The 22,148-nt window shown below is 51.0% G+C and overlaps 1 protein-coding gene across 3 annotated transcripts in view; it reads left to right on the forward strand.

Moving 5' to 3' along the window:
* The window catches only part of RFT1 (RFT1 homolog), a 40,954-nt gene extending 33,728 nt beyond the window's left edge, over window positions 1–7,226 (forward strand). For all 3 annotated transcript variants that reach the window (XM_046675227.1, XM_046675217.1, XM_046675236.1), the window contains 2 exons: window positions 3,615–3,864; window positions 4,195–7,226. In XM_046675227.1, the coding sequence (XP_046531183.1) occupies window positions 3,615–3,864; window positions 4,195–4,362 (418 nt within the window). In that variant the 3' untranslated portion in view covers window positions 4,363–7,226. The remainder of the gene's footprint in view (window positions 1–3,614; window positions 3,865–4,194) is intronic.
* Window positions 7,227–22,148: the final 14,922 nt, after the last annotated feature.

Consider the following 22,148-nt stretch of genomic DNA (forward strand, 5'->3'; position numbering starts at 1 on the left):
AAATATAATTTAAAACATACTAAATATATAAAAAATATAATTTAAAACATACTAAATATATAAAAAATATAATTTAAAACATACACTGAGGCATAGTGGAAGAGAGCTCCAGACTAGGAATCTGTCTCTCTGAAGAGAATTCTATTACAATAATTCCAGCATTAGTGTTGAGGGGGAGAGTTGACACTAAACTTGCTTAAAATGTTTAAAAAAATCTCTTACGGCCAAATCATGAGGGAATGTAGACAGTGGCTGGCTGCTTTCTTTCCTCTTATGTTGTATTGAACCAAAGGAAACAAGTTTTTAAGTTAGTTACAATGGGATTTTGACAGTCCATAAATATCTGGAAAATTATTTTCATGGTATTAGTTAACAGAGAAAAGACAGAGCCAGAGCACCTTCTAATGCAGTTCCCCCTGAAGTAACTCACTTCCCATAAGAGTAAAATGTGACATTAAGCATGGTCTTCAGACACGTGGTAAACATAGTAGCCCCAGTTCTGCCTGGGCCCCTGGCCCCAAGCCCCGGCCCTGCTCTGAGCATGTGGAGCACCTGGGCTCATCACAGAGCCTGGCATTTTTGTCATCTCTATAAATTTAAGCAGACATAAAACTTTAGTAAGAGCTTTTATAGTAGAATTGGGCCGCTTAGTTCAATGTTATGATCGATTTACGTTGGACATCCCAGATTCTGAATTGAAAAAAATAATTGATAAAATCATGGGTTTTTACTTAACCAACTTCAGGTTAATCAGTGTTTTTCCAAATAAAAGTGGGGCATTTGGTTGCATGTGAAATATTAGAACATCCTTTGAAGTGCAAGTTGCTTTTTTTTTTTAATAACCTCATAGTATAGAGAGAATATGATGGATGGTTTTTGGGTTTCTGTGTGTGTGTGTGTGAGGAAGACTGCCCCTGAGCTAATATCTGTTGCCAATCTTTCTCTTTTTGCTTGAGGAAGATTGTCACTGAGCTAACATCCATGCCAGTCTTCCTCTACTTTATGTGGGATGCCACCACAGCATGGCTTGACAAGCAGTGCTAGGTCCATGCTTGGGATCCGAACCTGTGAACCCTGGGCCACCGAAGCAGAGTGCATGAACTTAATCACTGTGCTACCGGGTGGCCCCGATTGATGGATTTTTCATTATGCCCTATTAAAGAATTTTTGTCTGTTTTGTTAAGGCTATCTCATTTTCTTTCCTTTGTCTGACAAATCTTTTTGAGCATCTTCTCTTTAACAGGTATTCTTTTAAGCTCTAGGAATTCAGCAACAAATAAGACAAGATCCCTACTCTCCTGGAGCTGACAGTGGGAGAGGCAGGTAGCAAAACAGTAAATAAATAAGATAATGTTGTGCTGTGTGGAGGACTAAAACAGGGTTGTGTAGTGAGAATGAGGGCCTTTTTAGATTGAGTAAGGTGTGCAGGCCCCTCTAAGGAAGTGGCATTTATGCTGAGGCCTGGATGACCAAGAAGAATCTGCCATGCAAAGATGGGGCAGAGTGTTCCAGACAGAGGGGACAGTGATGCAGAGGCCCAAGATTGACAGCTCCTTTGTTGATTTGTTGGCCCTGGAATACCCAAAATCAAGTTGGACTCCATAAGTGTTGAATGAAAGATGAATGTGATCTTCTCACTTTGGTACATAAGAGATTGGTGCCATTCTTCTCATGGCCACACAGGCTACATTGTATGGCTCTGCCTTAATGTATTCAACCATCACCCGCTGGGGGACGCTTCAGTTGCTGCTGTGACTGATGTCCTTGGCCATCCATCTTTTCATAGGCCTAGTTTTAAGTCCAATATCTTCTTGGGGCCATGGAAAAAAACATTTATAAATAATTTACTGTTTATCTTAACCAAACCTTATAAAATAATCATTATTGTCACTGATTAACTTCACATTGATTTAGAAAGTGGTATTTTAATTGCATCTTTGAATTCCTTATCTTTTCCTGAGGTGGATTATGCCTTTATGGCTATAGGTTTGTGAGTTCTGGAAAGCTCAACAGCTGCAGTGGCCTCTTCTGGTGAAAAACAGTGGACCCCATCGTTGTCAGCTCCTCCCAAATGGCCACACCAAAGAAGCTACACTGTTGAATTTGTCCCTACTTGAGTTAGCATGAATTACCTATTGGTTTTATTCATTGTTGCCATTTTACTTGGAGTTGGGTGAGAATGACTTTGAAAGTTTGTAAATCTATGGCTTAGACTCCAAGGATCGGTCTTACAGACCTTTCTGAGATAGTTTCTGAAAAGAACAAACAGATTACACATCTCTGCTTCTTTCTGGACAAGAGGTCAGAGTACTGATCTGTGATGGGCCCCACCCTCAGTGGCTTGTTAGGAAGTTGGCCATTCTGATCACTGATTAGTAGTTAGTGGAGAAACGTCCTCTATGGAGGTGTGGGCTCTTGTACTTCAGTTGCTCTTTAGAATTCTGGATGAAAGCACACTTCCCCTGTTTGGAGTATAGTATGTGTGTGTGTGTATGTGTGTGTGTGTGTGTGTGTGGTATTCTTACCACCCACTCTGGTAAAATATATCTCCACACCACCTTGGGTTGGGCTTGGTTAGCCTGGGGACCAGTACCTGGGCATTGAGAGCACACAGTGGCTTTCTTACCACCCCTCATGTGCAGAACTTGAGTGGTGGCCTCTGAGGTTTCCTAACCAGGAGACACAGCTTGGGGGCCTAAGGGGTTTGGCTCCCTCCACAACAGCTATGCACTTAGAGTGCCTGCTGTGCACTAGGTAGAAACCAGATGCTGGAGAAGTTTGTTTGTGGCTGTACCACAAGCCTTTTGGGGGACTATGGCAGCTATGCTATCTTTGCTGAGAAGTGAATATAACTAAGTGACATGCTGCTTTAAATCAGAGAAGTGAAAAGAGTGGTATAATTCATCCTGTCATAGATCCAAAGAGCTCTAGAGATAATAGCGAGCAGGAAGAAGGATGTGTGCGAGTCTAGAGAACGCTGAAGGGGACGCAGGCCTTGCTGCCTCTTTACGTTTCATTGTGAAGGCTGGTCACTTGGTTTGAGTGAGGTCCACTGGCCAAGGTTATGGGGCTACTGCATTTTCCAAGGGAAGCAGTGTGAGGCGCCGAAGTTCAGGGGCCAGGGGTCAGGTTGGAGTGTTGGTTCACTCTTCAGGCCAATTACTCAGCCTCTCTCTGCCTGGTTTCCTTGACTGTAAAACGAATCCAAGCTCCACCGGCCCAGGACCATGTGTGTCCCTTCACCAGTGTATCCCTAGCGCCCCTCACAGTGCCTGTCCCAGAGTTAGCATTCATCTAGAATTATTAGCGGGGTCATATTCTTGAGCCTCACTTTGAAGGCTTGGGCTGGACAGGATTTTTGTGTGTTTTGATCACAAAGTGTCACTTCAACTAACCAATTATTATCCTTAAAAACTACAAGTATCTTGAGTTGTTCATTTTCTTACTGTTCCATTATGTTATCCGTATAGCATTCAATGTTATGAAAACCAGCTGGATTATGGGAATTCAGAGGTGCTTGCTGTGAATTCAAGTTCACAGCCAGTTTTTTTGCGATAGTCCTGTCTTGAGACAGGGTACCCACTGCCCTGCTTTGCTTGTCTCCCTCTCCCCAGGTACAATTTCACAATGCTGGGCCTGTCATCTTCATTCCTGATGTTATCCTATCTCCTGACCCGTTGGTGTGGCAGCGTGGGCTTCATCTTGGCTAATTGCTTTAACATGGCCATTCGGATCACACAGAGCCTTTCCTTCATCCACCGCTACTACCAAAAGAGCCCCCACAGGCCCTTGGCTGGCCTGTACCTGTCGCCGGTCCTCCTCGGGACATTTGCCGTCAGTGGTGGGATTACTGGTGTTTCAGAGGTGAGATTCCCTGCAGCTTCCCACCACATGCTTTTGCGGGCTGTCCACTCTCCCTCACTCTCGGCTTCTCCTTCCTGCACTGCCTGAACCAGCTGGACAAGTATTCGCCTCCTCTTACCCCTTCCCCTAAGCCTCTAAGACAGCATCTTCTGAGAGATGTGACCAAACAGTGTTACCAGTGGGAACAGAGTAGACCCTCAGTATGCAGTTGGCGCACCCTTTATCTGACTCAGAGCTGGAATAATAGGACCTCTGCCTTCCCCAGCTTGCTCCAGAGGTAGAAGGTACAGATGGAGGGGCCGGAGCAGTGACAACTGTTTCTTTCTGCAGGTGTTCCTCTGCTGTGATCAGGGCTGGCCAGCCAGGCTGGCACACATTGCTGTGGGGACCTTCTGTTTGGGAGCCACTCTTGGGACAGTGTTTCTCACAGAGACCAAGCTGATCCACTTTCTTAGGACTCAGTTAGGTGTGTCCAGACTCGCTGACAAAATGACATGACCTCAGGGATGCACTGACACCTGTGCCACCTGGACCAGCTGTGTGGTGGTTCTGTGGGTGGAACACATTTTCTGTACAGAAGAGTGCTGCTGGGGGCACTGCAGTGGAGTGAGACCAACCAAGGCAGGTGAGACACCAGAGAGAAGCAGCAGACCAACACTTACCGGCCACTTGAAGTCTGAAAGAGGAAGAAAGAGTTCCATTTTAAAGGAAGACCAAAAAGCTCTTTTAAAATAGATACAAGTATTTTTTTCACCATTTTGTTTGAATCGGCATTTTCCTTTTGATTAATGTATTCCTTTTGGGTATGATTGATCTTAAGAGCTACATGCTCCAATAAGGTATATCCTGGATATTAATAGTTAATAATTATCTGGCCCAGAAAAAGAGACATTGCCATTATCCCTTCACAGGAATATTTAACTCATTCTGTAAAAGAAGGAAGGAGACCTGATGTCATGTACCAAACAAGGACAGTGGTGGCCCTGGAGTTGTGGCTTTCCACATGACAACACTGTGGTCTGGGTTTTTAAAGAAGGAAAAACGTTACTCAGAAATCCAAGAGATGAAAATGCGAAGTCTTTCAGATCACATTTCCCGACTTAGCTTGGGGGAGTCATGCTTTATCCTCACTGCTGCGTCCCCCGGGCCAGCACAGGCTTCCCAGAGTTGGTGCAGGCTGCCTCAGGACCCCTGGCCTGGCCACCCAAAAGTGGGGGACCTTGAAGGAAACTGATCCATTGTGAGCTGTCCCCTAAAGGGAACACTGCTTTACAGCTGGCTGTAACTTCTCACATGGAGATGGCACAGATGACAACTCAAGTTGAATGGATGTATCTTTTTTTCCTCAGAATAAAATAGGTAAATTTTTGTATGGCAAGTATCACTGAGTCAGGCCCCTCCTACTGACCCATGACTTCCAGCACTGGTCAGTGCACCGAAATTCCAGCCCTGGGACGAGAGCGACAGCCTGGTGGTCTGGTCCTCCAAGCTACAATGGGAGCCCAGGCTGAGGCTCACCTACCTCACCCAGCACCTGGCACCCAGCAGGTGAGGTCACCAGGCATTGTTCTGAGGCCACAGAGCATTTTTCTTCTTTCATTAATATATTAATTCCTTTTGGATGTAACTGATCTTTGGAGCTAGATGCACAAACTATCTTGGATGGTAATAGTAATCATCTGGCCCCAGTGTCCCCAAATTTCTATGTTTACACTCAGAGAACAGGTTGTTCGCCTGGGCTAGTCAGGGCAACTTGTATCAGATGGTGGTTTAGCTAAAATGCACACATTAAATCCACTGGCCCAGAGCCAAGGGACAGAGGATCAGGGCCCACCAGTGCTCTGAGACAAGGGCCCGGGCACCTGGACCCCTTTTTATTCAAAGGGAGAATACTTTGCACTAACTGGAGGGGAAGTAGCTAAATGCAGAGTATCACAGAGCAGTCAGAGGCCCTGCAAAAGCAGTACCTTGGTCATGCTGTGTGAGGCAGGATCAGGCTTTCTCAGAGGAACTGATTATCCCATGTGGCAGTGCGGGTGGCACACAGATGACAGACCTCACTCCCTCCCATGTCCTTTTTCTCTCTCAAGTGTGCATAAATGGGCCTTTTGCCCTCACAAGTTCCTTCTCTGCTGCCCTTGACCCTCCCTCCCTCCTCTAGGGCCCTGTCAGCCACCCCATGCCCACTTGACCCCACACTCAAAGCATAGTCCTCGAACTACCTGCCTCAGAATCACCCAAATTGCAAGGTAGAAATGTAGGTTCCCAGGACCCACTCCAGACCTTTGGAGTCTGCATCTCTGGGAGCAGGTCTCTGGGATCAGCATTTTTTGGCAAACTGAGGTTGGCACACCCATCGTCCTCATCAGCCTCAGGGCTCAGGAGCAGTTGTGCACATGTTCACATGTCCAGTCTCTGCTCCAGGAAGAGAGCTGCTGTCACTGACTTCCTGAGCAGCATCACTGACTTCCCAGCTCTTCGGGAGCAGGACCACCAAGGTTTCTGCTCTGCTCTGCCACGTGGAGAGAGGCTCTGTGTCTGACAGCAAGTGCTTGTTCTCTCGTCTCTCATCCGTCTGCCTGCAGTCTGCCTGGCGCTGCTGCCAGCACAGGACTGCCGCAGTCAGGGCCAGCTCCTCTTGAAAGATGGCCAGCTGGGATGGTGGCCCAGGGCTCCTTCCCGTGTCCTACTTCCCTGTTTATAGGAGGAGTAGTGCCCACAGCCGGATGGTTGGGGGAAGTGGCTGTTTTCCCATTACCAGCTCCTGCTCCTGTGCTGTCGGCACTGGCAGCAGGCCCTTTGCAGTTCTCCGAGGACCTCTACCTCCGCCCCCTGGCCGCCTCCCTGAAGTGCAGTTGGGCCTGACCACTGCCTCTGGTGCTTCCCCCTGCTGGCCCCCTAGAGCGACACTGTGCTTCATGGTGCTTGCTTACACGCATGCTGAGCTGTCTCACTTTACCCCAGAAGGATTTTTGGTGGGAATCACCCTTTTCCTTTAAGTACCGCTTAAAATATAGCGAGGCTGCTTCTCCAAGGAAACAAGTCTCTAAAGCACGTCCTTCACGAAGAAGCCTTTGCTGGTGAGAATAACAGTATTTCTTCTTTCTGTGCTGCTCTGGCCACACACATGTGATGGTGACTTCAAGTGTGGGCTGTCACATCCCTCTGAGAGGGGCTGTTGCTGCTGCTGCTGCGCTGCTCACCACTTCCTCAGCACGGACTCCTGGCTCTGGAAGCTCCCTGTGCTCGCCAGCCTAACCCTAGCAGGGCACCTCCTCCTGTCTTTTTTCTTTAATTATGTATTCATGTTGCTAATTTCATGTCAATTCCCTGATTTTAAAATGAATAAATCACTTTCTTCCTATCTTTGTGAAGATCTTTCATACACCTTGTCCTTCCAAAAAGGAAAAAAAAATTTCTTAAATTTCAAAAGGAAGGTGGGCAAATAGCTTGAGTATGTGAACTGTGTTTATTCCTCCCTGTAACATTTCTCTTACATGGATGTTGTGGCTGGACTGCGACTTTGACAGAGAGGGCAGTTTCCGGGCTCTGCCTGGAGCTTCTGTGACTGGGACTGAAAAGCCCGGCAGTCCATCACCGTGCCTCCCTCCCGGCCGAGGCAGTGGTTCCCGTTGTTTATTGTACTTTTCTCTCTCCTCTCTTCTCTGGCCTGCTCCTTGTCTTGGTCATGTTTTTAAGTTAAGCAGCCATTCTTTGATGGGTCAGGGCTAACATCAGGGGCAGGCAAAGCAAGTGTGTGACTTTAGGCAGCGTGATTCTGGGGGAGTCCAGGGTACCCCTTCACGCATGTGTCTTCCTCAGTTGAGTGCTTGAATTTCTTCTCACAGAGATCAAAGGCTGTTATTCCGTAATTGGAGAGGAGACAGGCATTCCATTCCCCCAGAGAAGGACTCAGTGACTCCTTCACACTAAGATGTAAAATAACCCCTTCAGGGATTCTTTCCTGAGCAGCTTTTGATGTTGAGAAAGAGACAGGAGCAGAGAGCATCCAATTGGGGACCTGAAGAAGAGGCTCCGGTGAGGGGCTGTGCAGGCCCCTGAAGGGAGGAGCTCTGAGTGCTGCTGTGTGGCCTCTCGGATGGATAGAATTCAGTTACCCTGGGCAAAAATCAGGAAGAATGTGATCCCTGGCCCAGTCTTGGAACAGCCATGACTGAAAATGGGGTTGGCCCTGGGGCAGGGGTGGGGGAGGCTCGAGAAGGGAAAGAATAAGCAGAGGACCCTTTACTACCTGCAAACCTGCTCTTAGGGGAGGCCAGGCCAGAGGCAGAAAGGGTGATCCTTTGGCATTGATGGCAAAGTGAGAAAGGCATGAAAAGTGCTTATTGGTGAGGAGAGCTCCCACCAGGAGCTCAGACAAGAGAACTTTTAGGAGCTGATCCACGGGCTCCAGGTGCTACTTGCTCAGGGTTCTCAGTGGCCCTAAGGAAGAGTTCTGGAACGCAAACCAGAAGCCAAGAGGCCTGTGGAGCCTGTCAGAAAGGACCAGATATGGAAAAAAGATGAGCTGAGGCATAATTGTCAGGATCCCCTAGAAATTTCTTGAAGACAGTGAAATACAGAGAACTGAAAGAGCAACTGAAATATCTTTTTTTTTTTGAAGATTAGCCCTGAGCTAACATCTGCCACCAATCCTCCTCTTTTTGCTGAGGAAGACTGGCCCTGAGCTAACATCTGTGCCCATCTTCCTCTACTTTATATGTGGGATGCCTGTCACAGCATGGCTTGCCAAGCAGTGCCATGTCTGCACCCACATCTGAAGCAGCGAACCCCAGGCTGCCAAAGCAGAACATATGCACTTAACCACTGCGCCACCGGGCTGACCCCTGAAATATCATTTTATTTGCTGAATATTCCATGAGACTCTGGGAAGGGACTGAGACTCGGGTATTTAATTTGGAAATGAGACTTATGAGCCAGTCAGAGGCAGATGAGAAGTGATTTGTTTTACTATTACTTGCTGTACCAGGGTGGATTATCCCTTAATGTTGTAAATATTTCATTTACTGATTAACTTCAAGTGTAAGCAGAAAAGATGTTTTATTTGAAGAATTTGAGGGGAAAGAAGACTACTGATTTGCATCATCAATCCGACCCCAAATACCATGGCATAACCAGTCCCATTATTTAGTGTCATTCATTTTTAACTAGAACCATCTGGGTACATCAGAGTAAAATTGGAAAAATGGGCTTCTCAAGTAGTTCAGCCTCCTTTAGGGGCCTAATGAAGGAAGTCTTGTAAATATTTCTTAATTATCCCTCAGATGAATTAGCAGAAATTGCTGGGTGCCCCTGTCCCATGTGGAGTCGACTCTTTGCCTGTTGACTTCTCCATCCTTCTTGGGCAATGTAGCTTACATGGAAAATGCTAGAGGTGAGATGTAGGCAGTTAGGTATTTCCTTCATGAACTAGCTCCTTGGCAGAGTAAGTGCACCCAGAACTCTGTCCTAGCCTCTGCAGGCTCCAGCACCCTTACTTTTGGAGACCCCTCCTCACAGCTTATCAACCATGTCCCACATTGAACATAACAAAGATATACGTATACAAGAATTGTGGTTGGCTAATTGGCATGATGTTATGTTCTATAGACATGTAAACATCAATTTTTAAAGCTTTGTATTTCGAAGCCAGTAAATTTTGTTTCCCTTTCAATCATTTCTGTAGGTTCCTGAAGAGTTGAGGGGCCCTGGGTGCTGTGCCTGTGAGGCCAAATGAACAAAGGGAAGCTTTGGGAAGGAGGGAGGTGGGTGCTGGGAGGAGCAAGGCAGAGCCTGTGAGGCTGCCTGGCTGTGAGGCTGGCGGCACTGGGCACCGGGTAGCTCCTGGCCCTCTCTGCTCCTCCTGGCTTCACGCTGGCTGAGTCTCACCTCTCCTGGGGCCCAGGCAGCGGGCATTCAGGATGGCGGGCCATGAGAGCAGCAGTTCCCAGTACCAAATGCTGCTGTCCAGGGAGACGCCCAGCTTCTTCCATTGGTGAGAGTCTCTTTTCCGACCTTTTATCTCCAGCCCCCAGTCTCTCCTTTCAGCTTTAAGCTCCATTCTGAATGTAAAGCTCCTGAAGGAGAAGTGGAAGTGGCCCAGGTCATCTTTATAGGGCAGCTGCTGTGGGTCATGGGGCATAGGTGAGCCCATGGATGGGCCGCCCATGGGTCAGGTGAGCCCACAATTCAATCAGCTCTCGCTGTGAAGGGGCTGGGAGGGTGTCATGGTTTACCCAGGGCTGCCTCTTCCTTCAGAGGAGCTACATGAGGGCCCATGACAGAACGTCTGACTTGTGAAGGAATCTTCTAGACCACCATTTATTTGTCTCATTTCCTCCATCCAATAAATGTGTCCCAAAGTTATGGCCCTGTTGACTCCACTGTCACAATGTTGTTCTGCCCTGATAAATGCATTTGGCAGAGGCCACCTGGGTTAACAATGCTCAGTGGGAAAGGGCCCTGAAAAACTGGCCACTCTCGGTCCTTTAATCTCATCTGCACCACCCTATCACAAACTGGGGCCGTGGAACAGGGCTCTGACGTTGTTAGCGCAGTCAGTGAGCAGTGACTAATTAAGACACGACTGCATTAGTCACTTTGGAGGTGACAACTGAGCAGCATGTTTCTGGTTCGTGTCTGAGAGATCCTGACACACTTTTCAATTATGTGGAACTAATAGTGTGTGGCTTCCACGCAGCCGTGTCGGGTGGGAGAGAAGGGGAAGTCTGGAGTGAAAGCACGACTCACTGTGGGCAGCGGTGGTTTTGTTCCCAGCTCACCTACTCCTCACTGCCTTCGTCGCACTTCCTTTTGAAAATCACAAAAGGTGACACCAGGGTGACTGGCATAAGGGGTGCCAGAGGGCCTCTTTCAGAAGGCTTTTTGGTTTCTGCCACTGCTCCCAGGAGAATTATGAGAACTCCGAGAGGGAGCCAGGTGACCTGGAAGCCTCAGTCGTTTCAGTAGGTGCCTGTTGAAAACCCAGGCGTTGATAACTCTGGCCTCCCAAGTCTCGGTGCAGCTCTTGACTGGCCCTCCTCAGGGCCTGGTACAGGCCGTGCCAGGAGAAGCATGAAGACCCAGGAGAACCCTAACCCCGTAGCCATGAGGAAAAGGAAATGTTTCCTCCTCACATAGTCCCAACCAAACTAGGAATGTTGCTAAAATAGCTTTCCTTTTTGTTTCCCCAAGGGCATTAACACAGCAGTTTTACGAACAAACCAGATTAGCATAGTGCATTTTTATGTTCCTGAACTAGAGCTGAAGATTCCTTTCCTCCTTCCAGGCTTGTGAGATCCCTAAGGGGCATCTCTCCAACGACAAGAGGATGTTCTTGCAGGTGTGCAGATGTCAGGCTGTGGGGGGCAACAGAAGGGACAGAGCTACTTGCATTTTTTTCTTTTGTGACCGTGAGTGAACCGTGTGGAGCTCTGGCTCCCCAGCCGGGCTGATGGCATGATGCCCAAGCACACTGGCGACTTGTCCTCACCTCCTCTCAGCTCTCCTGCAGCAAACCTGAAAACACAGGGCCGAGAGCCAAACTCTGAGTGGAAGGGCCCCAGAGGTGTCCTGCCTGCGGCCTTTCTTCCGTCTGCACCATCCCTGGGGAAATCCACTCGTGTCCGTGTCTGCCTTCTGAAGTACAAGAGCAGGGTTTCATTTCTAAATGGCACGTAGTGTTGCATACTTGGCATCAGTCATACCCCGGGCTAGCTCCCTGTTCTAACTCACTGGGTGAACTTGAACGAGTCTCCCTCACCCCACCAGTTATGTAGTGCTCAGCGTGTGCCACATACTGAGTGAAGACACTTTACATGTGTTCGCTGTTAAATCTTTACAGCAGCCCCATCTATTGTCTGCATGTTACAGGTGAAGAAACTGAGGCACAGAGAAGTGGCTTGATTTGCCGTGGGCCACCAGCTAGGAAGAAAGTGGCAGGACCGGGGTCATCCCCCGTCTGCCTGATTCCTGACCCCCGGCCCTTTACCTCGAGCTCAGTTCCTCTCCGACTAAACAAGGCGGTGGATTTGATCTGTGGTGGGAACACTGAGCCCAAGAGGATGGAGGGACCATCCTGCTCCTGCTCCACCTGGAGCAGCATCATTTTTACCTGTTTTAGAATTTGAGGGTTGATTTAAGTTTGCTTGAAAGAAGGGTTCTTTTTATTTAAGAAACAAAACAAAACAAGTTTGACATCCACAGGATTTGAATCTTTTAAACCTCCTCCCTGGCCTTCCCTGACTCACTTTCTCCTACAGTTCCTCCTCTGCCTCAGTCTTCATTCCATCTTAAAGAAGGTAAGGGAATTGTTTTGCACAGGCATGGGAAATAGCACAAATAAGAAATATTTGAGGGGGCTGGTCCGGTGGTGCAGCAGTTAAGTTCGCAGGTCCTGCTTCGGCAGCCCCGGGTTCTCTGGTTCAGATCCTGAGCGTGGACCTACACGCCGCTTGTCAAGCCATGCTGTGGCAGGCGTCCCACATATAAAGTAGAGGAAGATGGGCATGGATGTTAGCTCAGGGCCAATCTTCCTCAAAAAAAAAAAAAAAATTGGGAGAAATAAATCTGGCCAAAAAAATCATGTTGCATTACAAAGAAAAAGGTCTCTGTACCCCACAGCCCCTGTCTATTGGTGTCCTTGACCCCAGGGGACACCACTGAGGAGTGGGAAGGTTGCTAGCTTTGGACTTCTTAGGCTATGTCCTCACTTTGTAACCATGGGCAGGAGATCTTGCCTTGCTGTGCCTCAGTTTCCTCATCTGTCACTAGCCTGGCTTGCATGGCTCAGGGAGGATGAAAGGGGAACAGAGGTGGGACAAATTCAGCCCCGAAAGCCTTGGAAAACACAACCCACAGGAACATCCTGCATTCTGTGTCCCTGCCTCCCTGCCGCTTTCTCTTCTGCACGCCCCCTTGGCCTGCTCTCCCCACCTCCCCACCCGCTGGGCCCTTGTCCTTGTCAGGCTCAGTGGTCCTGGCTCTTGACCTCCCAGGCTGCGCTGTCCCCATCATGCTCCTGTCCCTTTCCTCTGACAGTCCTATTTGCCTTCTCCCTTGAGAGTTAGGAAGGTAGGTTGTGGTGGTTCCAGAAAGGGCTTGGAGGTAAACCTCAGACCCCGCCCCACTTCAAACTGTGTGACCTTTTGTTTGTTTGTCTTTTTGGTGAGGAAGATTGTCACTGAGCTAACATCTGTTGCCAACCTTCCTTTTTTTCCTTGAGGAAGACTGTCCCTGAGCTAACACCTGTGCCAATCTTCCTCTATTTTGTATATGGGACACCACCTCAGCATTGCTTGATGAGTGGTGCATAGGTCTGTGCCCAGGATCTGAACCCGTGGACCCTGGACCACCAAAGCAGAGTGTGCAAACTTAATCACTATGCCACTGGGCCAGCCCCAAACTGTGTGACCTTGAGCAAGGTAGGTAATCCCCTTGAGCCTCAGTTTACTCATCCAAAAATGGGCATAAGAGCACTTGTCTCATAGGGTGTGGCGACGCATAACTGAGAAGGTGTAGGTAAAGCACTGAGAAGGCGGTGCCTGGCACCAGCCTGGTGGTCGTTCTTGTAGGGAATTAGAAATCTGCCAACTGTGACCTGGTTCTCAGTCCCATCTGCTCCCTCCCCACACCTGCCCCCAGGTCACAGCAGCTGTGGGCATGTGGCTGAGAGTCTTGTCTTCCTTCCGTGGAAACGCCCCTTTCTCCTTTCCTTGAAGGCAGAGCTGCAGGTAAAGAGGAAATGAAACTCCTTCTCAGCTCAGCTTGCCCGCAGGAGCTTAGAAGGGTGAGGACGGGGTCAGGAAGACTGTGGAGCCAGGCCTGGGTGAGCAAAGCCGCAGCTTCCGGGGAGGCCATGAGCGGCCGGCAGACGCCCCTTTCAGCTCAGCCTGAGCGGCTCCCTAGAACAAGAGGGATGCTTCAGAAGCTTGTTAAATGATTTTCAGCAATTTCAGAAATTGCCTCAGCTGGTTGTTTAGATTTCCCTGCAGCCTTAGATTAAAGCAGAAAGAAAAAAGGCCCCTGGTGATAGAAGAGAATGTGCTTTGTCCAAGGAGGGCCAGCTGCCGGCGGCAGCTTCTAAGAAAACAGAAAGGCCTGAGTTGGTCCTGCCACGCGGGTGGGCAGCCACAGGCACAGATTCCCCTGGCCTCAGCTTTAGGCCTGGGCCATGGTGCCCCAAAGGACACTCCCACACCCCCCGCACAGCCTCACTCACCAATTTGCCAGTGTCCTCACTTTGAACCCGCTCATCACAGTTGATCTGGATACTTGTGGACTTCTTACTCCTCACCCTAAAAAAGACAACAAAAACCAACCATTGTCTCTGCGGTCAGCCTCTCAGACTTCACCTCGGCAAACTCTGTTTTTGTTGTTTTTCCTTCACTGGACTGGAACGAAGAATGCCAGGTTCAGATCAATGGGCTTTCTGCTTCCGTAAACAGCTGGGAGAGAGAGAAAGGCCAGAACGTAGGGTGCCCAGGGGGCGCTGCCTTGAGTGCTACTGTTGAGGTGGAGTTTTTCTAAGAAGGGAAGTTCTGTTCACGGTAGGACTCACAGTCGGTAGGGAGACACCAGGCATGTCTGGGCCTGGCCAGGATCCTTGGGGAAGGTCTAAGCCTGTTGACATTTGGTGTCTGGGCCACATCTGAGTGCTGGGGGTCCATCAGACCTTCTTCTTGCTCCTCTTCCTCCTCCTGCTCCTCCTCAAAGAGCTGTGACCTGGGTGTGCTGGCTTCTGATCCACGCAGCCCGCTGCTCCAGGCCTTCTCTGCTCCCATCAGCCTCTGTGGGCCGTTCCCCGCTACTCTGCAAGTGTTCTGGTTGCCTTTGCAGCTTGGAAGAAGACATTTTGGCCCAGGGCTCAGCTCTTGATGCAGATAATCAACAGAGCTGGGAGAGCGTGAGAATCACATTCTAAACCCAGCCTGCCTCTGTCTCCTCATGAGATGCTGGGGTGGCTTTACCTCTCTTACGTCTACAAAGGTTCTAATCCCCGCCCACTGTTGCTCCAGGGCCATTGTGGCAGCCAAGGCAAAGTCGTTGTGCAGCAGATCTTTGGGGCTGGAGTGGAGAGTTGAGAGCCGGTGAGCCTGTGCGCTCTGGGGTGTTCAGGCAGGGGAGCTAGACCAGAGCAGAAGTCATCACAGAATCTAAAATATCTCCATGTATTGTTTTTCCTGGATCTTATCTCACAATAGTATTATGCATTTTATGTATTTCTTAATATTGTCATAAATTGTAAATTATAAATTATCCTGGGGCAGCCAGTGCCCTGTAGACAGTTACGGAGATACCACATCCTGTCAGCAGCCTCTTTCCACTTAACATGTAGTGCACACATCTCCCCCTGCTTCTTCTGCTCTCTACAATGTTCTTTTTACTACATGGTGTACCATTTAAAGTTGTTTTCAGTTTTTTGCTATGTTGTACATCATGTGGTGGTGAATATCCTGACACAGAGACCTCTGAGTGCGGACCAGTCCTGCTTCTGCATTTTGCCTGCCAACGAACGCTGAGTACACTGACTGCATCACAGCAGATCACTGCCTCTCAGCCCCAACCTTGCCCCTAAGGGAGCTGGGATGGAAAGAAGCCTGCCTGGGCAGGTCACACTGAGTTAATGACCAGCCAGTCTGAAGCCCTGGACTCAGGACCTGCTGGCCAGTGGCCAAACCCCTCCATTCGCTTGAGCTCCATATCTGAAAAGGGCTTCGCGCAATGCCAGGCGCCCAGGCAATGGTCAGCATTAACTGTGACATCATGGCAACCTGTCACTTGGTCGTCCAACTAACAGTCTTTCTCGCTGCAGAGGCCAGGAAAATCCTGGAGGAGCAGTGGCCCTTGGTGTCCCTGGTGAGCACAAGCCAGCAATGAGGCCCTGACCCTCCAGCCTCCACCGTCTCCTCAGCCACAGATAGAGGGTGCGCCAGGCTCAGGGCACCTCAGCACACTCAGCAGGAGAGTGTGTGTCCATCACACACTTTTGGGTGTCAGTAAAGTCGTTGATGCCTCAGCCGTCCCCCTGGAGAAGCTGATTACCCAGCCATGCCGTGTGGGGAACTTGGGAACGAAAGCCTGCTCCTCCCGCTCGTCCCTCGGGGTGACATGGCCTCTTTGGGCAAGTGGCTTCATGCCTCGTTTCTCGGGGGCCTTGTATTCCTGCCCAGAAGCATGATATGCAGCCCCTTCGTCTGGAGGCCCATTTTTATAGCCTTTGTGGGCACTTCGTGAGCTGCCCGGCCTGTAGATGGAGTCCATGGTCTTGACAAGGTCACGTCAAGCTCATGTGCCTTTGGGCACAGACTCGAGCATGGGTCCTGAGGAAGCTGTCTCCTGACTCCACGAGCCTGGACGGTTTACTCCACCTCTGAAGCCTCAGCCTGCTCTCTGTCTAAACCCTGCAGGTTTCTATTTTCAGTTTTTCATTTGATTGAAATAATATGTGTACATAATTTTAAAAGTTGAACAAGGGGGTGGTGGTTAAGTTCATATGCTCTGTTTCGGTAGCCCACGGTTTGCTGGTTCAGATCCTGGCCGTGGACCTACACACCACTCCTCAAGCCACGTTGGGGTGGCATCCCTCACAGAAGAACTGGAAGGACTTACGACTAGGGTATGCAACTATGTGTTGGGGCTCTGGGAGCAAAAAAGGAAAGAGGAGGATTGGCAACAGATGTCAGCTCAGGGCCAATCTTCCTAAAAAAAAAAAAAAAAAGTTGAACAATACTATAAGGCTAATAACCCAAAAATGGCAAGTTCTGCTCCCCCACCCCAAGCTCTCCCACCTTGGCCTATGACTTTCTGTTCTTTTGGTGATTTCTTCTTCCATTTCCCTTTATATTTCTAAATAATTTGCTTATGTTACTATTTCTTGATTTTTCGCTTTAGAATATTGACCTCCTAGTATGGAAAAATGAACTCTGGTAATCCCCTCTCCACACATTTCCACCCCCCACCATTCATCCAATGTCGTGATTTGGAGTAAGCTGATATTCACTGTTTACATGTTTAAAACTATGTAAACATTGTTCTCTGCTAAACCAAGTAGTTTCCTATTTCCTTTCTGCTACAATCTGTTGTTTTTCCTCAACCTATTAATTATCTCATTTTTTTCATTTCCTTTTTTTCCTTTGTACTTTATTCTCTCCCCTACAAAATCAAAAAACTCTGACCGTACCATAAAGCTCTTCTCAATATGACTAACCTCAGCAGGTACCATGGATTCTGTGTTTTCCCTGGCGACATCCTCTGGGAACCCCTCATGCCCCTGTTCCACTTTCACCCATCCATTGGCCCCCTCCTTCCCCAGAGCAAAAATACGGAGGCTCAGAGAGTTTAAGGAACTTTGCCCACAGTCATAAAGGTAGTAAGATCAGGGTGGAGATGCGGGTCAAGCCTAGGAGATGCAGTTATGGTCAGGGCCAGCCCCTGGCCTGAGGACGCTACAGGCCAGGGGGTCAGCAGCCTTGGAAAAAGGACCACGAGGTGGATTTAACATGCAGCAGTATTGTGCGTGGTGCAGAGGCCTCCCTCCCTGACTGCAGAGAGCAGAGGCAGGTTTCCCCATCCACCCTGATGACCCTTCCTGGTGAGTGCCCCCATGCCCATTTGCATCCCCGTCCCAGGCAGATCTGAGAATAGGCTGGGCCACAAGTCTGCCCGACAGCCAGGTCTACACTTTTTTCTGACCACCCCATGGCTAACTCCCCTTAAATATCTAAACCAGCCCCCACCCAACTACCAGGCTGATGTGTGCCTCCCAGGGCCACCAGCACCCCGCTCATTGCAGACAGGGCCATCTTTACCATCACCCCAGGTCTCCTTCATCCACAACGGAGTTCTGACCCCAATCCCAGTGAGCTCTGCACTGGAGGCAATTCTTTTCCTTTGCTTGTCAGAGGAGGCTAAGGTCAGCTCTGGGGAAAGCATGAAGATTAAGGTGGTTCTGGGGGTCCCAGGGCCCGAAGGCTGAGTCACCCAGTTGTTCACACACAGGCAACGCCCTAAGGGCAGCACGTACTCCTGAAGGGGACAGAGAGAGCCTCCTGAGTCGAAAGCTCATGCTGAAACCCCGGTGCCTCACACTGGAGAGGACTGTGCATTATCTGGGCCTCCGAAGACCACCATCCTGCTCACCTCAGATGCTGCACACCAGAGTGCCATCCATGCACTCCTGCAAGTGGGAGGCTCTGCCACTGAGCCAGGACCACCCCAGGGGCACAGGGAGTGGCGCAGGGCACATCTCCCCTGCCTCAACCATCAAGAAACAAGGAGTGGGCGTCAGTGGCACTAGGGAAATGGAAGACGCATAGATCTCTTCAAGCGGCCACATGCTTTCTAAACAGACAACTCACCAGGATTTAATCTGCAACTCAGATTCAGTCTGCTAAGTAGGGAAGAAGAAAGTGTGTGGTTGTCATGGCAACCCCAAATGGCCTGGGACTTGGTTGGTCTCTATGGTGGGGAAGGGAGGGAGCAGAGCCGAGCCGCCGTCTCCCTGGTGGGGATGTTCTGGGGCATGGGGGTCTGGCCACACCGTGGGGGTGGGGGAGAGGCATTCTTCTCACCACCTGCCTCAGGGCTGAGGCCTGAGCCATGCAGTGAGGTGCACAGGGGGCTGGGTGGCTCAGGGCCCTCACGCATGTTCCTGCCCCACCCCAGAGCAGCTCAAGACTTAGAACCCATTGCTTCTCCTGCCCCCCAATCCTAAGGTCTTCCCAGCAGCTCTTGTGCCCACAGGCCTGGTCATGGATGTGGACACAGTCTGGCACATCCCCTAAGTCCAGTCTGAAGGATTGAGGGACCCAAGGCCTCACCTAGAGAGTGCCAACTAAAGCCGCAGGGAGGAGGATGCGGGCTGATGCTTCCACTCACAGGCACTCCGTGCTGCCAGCCTGACCTCCTCCCCGCTGAGAATGAACTAGAGCCAGCCCAGTGGGTGGCCCCATTGGGTCTCTGCCAACCTGGGCCCAGGTGGGGCCTAGGTGAGGGTGGGTGGCAGAGGAGAGGGAGGGCTGCTCAAGTGGAGGAGTTAAGTACCAGGAACCTCCCCTACCCTCAGACCCACCTTATCACTGGCCTGTTCTGACCATCCACTGCCCCCAAGATGAGGACCTGGCTCCTGATCCTGTGTCGGCTGAGCCGGACACATCCGTCTCCGTGGTTCCAGGGCCTGGCCATAGGAGAGACTCTACAGACACCTAATGCATGAATGAATTAGTGAATAAAAGCATGAATGAATGAATGGGTGATACAGAGAGTGGACTTGGAGGAGAGGAAATGAGAGAGCCCAGTTTGGGGTAGGAGCTAGTGGGAAGGCCTCAAATGCTAGGCTGAGGGGGCATGCTTGCCAAGCTTCCTGTCCCCCAGCTTCTGCCCTGGCCATGGGGCAGCTCCTATCTTCCAGAGGGATCACTGGGGTCCCTTGCAGATGTGGCTTTGTCACTTGATTCCCTCTCAGAGAGACAGGGACCCCAGGGCCCATCCCCCGGAGCCTGGCTCACTGGGGCTCTGTTGGGGTCCCCCACCCTGGGGCTCTGCAGACCTGACTGCTTTTGGTACACGGCCTGTGGGTTCTCCTGCTTGTCCAATTAGTGCTAACTTGGAGCAGGAAGTGTGTGCATGTGTGTGGGTGGGCCTGGAGCTCTGATGTCCTTGTCAGAATCTAGAGGCTTCCTGGGACAGGCCCTTCCCGGAGCCATGGGGTCTCCTGTGGGGCCTGGGTGGATTGCAGGGGGATCCCCCTGAGCATCGTGTGTACTGAGTCCTCCTCTCCAATGGGTTTGTACTGTCACTGGCCACCTCCTACCCCTGTGCCAGTAGGCCCCAGCATGACCTTGTTCATGCTGAATCCGCAGTGCCTGGCACAGAGCCACGGTTCTTCTTCACGGTTTTCAGACTCTAGGAATGAGGAGAAGAGGGCTCAGGGCCTGGCAGAGAGGCACGAGGGCCTGGGGGCACCTGCGTTCCTTACTGACCCTTGATCTTAGCCTCAGCCTGTGGCTCAGTAAAGACAAGGAAAGACTTGCTTTCTCTGACTGGGTGCACACCTGTGCCTTTCTAGAGAGATGGGACTACCCCTCTGCTCCCCACCATGTCCCTGCCTCTTCTCCCCTGGGGCAGAGATGGGGGGTCATTTGTGTCAAGCCCTCAGCCAGGTTCTCACTCTGCCCTTCCCCCCTACCCTCCCGGGCACTGGTCACAGCCTGGCGACAGGGTGGGTTGCGGAGGCATGGATGTGGGCACGTGGGGCAAGGCCACACCTGACCTGGGCAGAAGCACACTCCCGCTCAGGAGCTGAGGCTCTCCCCACGCCCCGCAGTGCTTGTGTTGACCATCCTTGAGTGCTCTCATCCTGGGCACAGTCAGGCCTCCCTCTTAGTGGACTCAGCCTCTGTGACTCTAGGATCCTAGCACCACCCAGAGCCTGAGTTTGGGGCGCTCCTGTCTGGAAGCAGGGCCCTCAGGGCTCAGAAATGCTCAGAGATTAAGATTCCTGGGTGCTGGCTCCTGGGACCCTCAGTCTCAGCCCCTGTGAAATGGGCTTGTTCCTGTGCAGCAGGCACCAGAGAGCTTAGAGGGATCAGCGGGCTCCCCTGAGGTCCAGGAGCCCGGAGGAGAGGCCTGGCCGCCGCCGACCACTAGAGGGCAGGACCCTCCCGTGCGTTTCCTCCAAAGGCGTGGTGAGCCAGTGAGCAGGTGAGCAGGGCAGACAGGAGACGATGGCGTGGTGGGCCCCCCATGCAGTCGCCACACTTTGCACAGCTACTGGTAGGGTCCATCGGAGGCTGGGACACTGGCCAGAAGTGCCCCTGAGCCCTAGACCCCACGAGACCTCCCTCAGCCTTTCGGTTTTCACCTCCTGAAAGCTCAGCCTGCCCAGTGTCCCCCCTTCTTAGAGCATCAGCAGCAGAGGAGCAATTAGAACAGGCCCTCCAGCCTCCTCTGGGGACACTGAGGCAGGGAAGAACTCAGCCAACTGCACTCTGTGGGTTGGGTTGGAGTAGATATTCCTGAGGGCTGACCAGGACCCAGGCATCCTCAACGACTCTGTGGGGGGGGTGGTGTTGGGATCACCCTGCTTTTGCAGGTGAGGAAATTGAGGCTCAGAGAGGCTTTTTTTTTTTTTTAAAGATTTTATTTTTTCCTTTTTCTCCCCAAAGCCCTCCGGTACATAGTTGTATATTCTTCATTGTGGGTCCTTCTAGTTGTGGCATGTGGGACGCTGCCTCAGCGTGGTTTGATGAGCAGTGCCATGTCCGCGCCCAGGATTCGAACCAACGAAACACTGGACTGCCTGCAGCAGAGCGCACGAACTTAACCACTCGGCCACGGGGCCAGCCCCCAGAGAGGCTTTTTTTTTGCCCAGGGTCCTACAGCAAAGTGGTACCAGGAGACCAGGCAGGATGACAGCGGAGCCTGTATCTGAGCCACCACACAGCGTTGCCATCACACACACAGAGACATCCTCCAGCAACCTCCTGACATGAATGTGTATGTGTGGTGCTCACAGGGCCTCTGGTAGCTGTGGCAGAAACAGAGTGCCTCTCTGCATCCTGTCTCTCCTAGCCAGAGGCTTCCACCCTCATGTGGACCTGGACGACAGTGAGACCAGGAGCGGCCACCTCTGGGGCACATGCTTGGTGAGGATGCCCACCCCTTCTCCTGGGCAGGAGGAGCTGTGCAAGAAGCTGGTCCATGTTGTGACCACTCTTCATTTAAGGCCACTTCGCACTACCGGGTAGGTGGGTGCCAATTAACAGAACCAGTGGCAGTCCTGTCAGTCTCCTGAGGCCGTGCCTGCAGCCACAGGAGTCAAGGACCTGCTTTTGAGCCCTTGCTTGGCCATGCTCCTCCAACTAGGCTTGGAGCTCTCTGCCCAGGGCAGTGGGTGGGTAGCTCCTGGCCCAGGCAGCCTGCTTCTGCCCTTTCCCAGAGAAGGAGAAGACCTTGGGCCCTGGAGCTGCTGGGCATCATATCCCTGGTGAGTCTGAGCAATTTGAGGCTGATCCCAGCTGTCCTAATACTGCCAGGGAGCACCGGACAATGAGGATGTCTTGGGGGCCTGTTTCTGGAGCCTGGGTCTGAGCTGAGCTGTGGCTCATACGGCTGATATGCATGGAGACCCTGGCTTGGCTGCTGGACTGGGGTGGGGGGGCCCTGTCAAGGGCTGGGGTCTGATGGGGGAGGTAGCCCCATTGCCAGGTCTTTCTCTGTGGTCGGATTGGCCCCTGGCATGTTGAGACTAGTGAGCATCAGGCATTCCTGGGAGGGCAGCTCCA

This window comes from Equus quagga, chromosome 1 (assembly GCF_021613505.1).
Source record: "Equus quagga isolate Etosha38 chromosome 1, UCLA_HA_Equagga_1.0, whole genome shotgun sequence".
Classification (NCBI taxonomy): domain Eukaryota; kingdom Metazoa; phylum Chordata; class Mammalia; order Perissodactyla; family Equidae; genus Equus; species Equus quagga.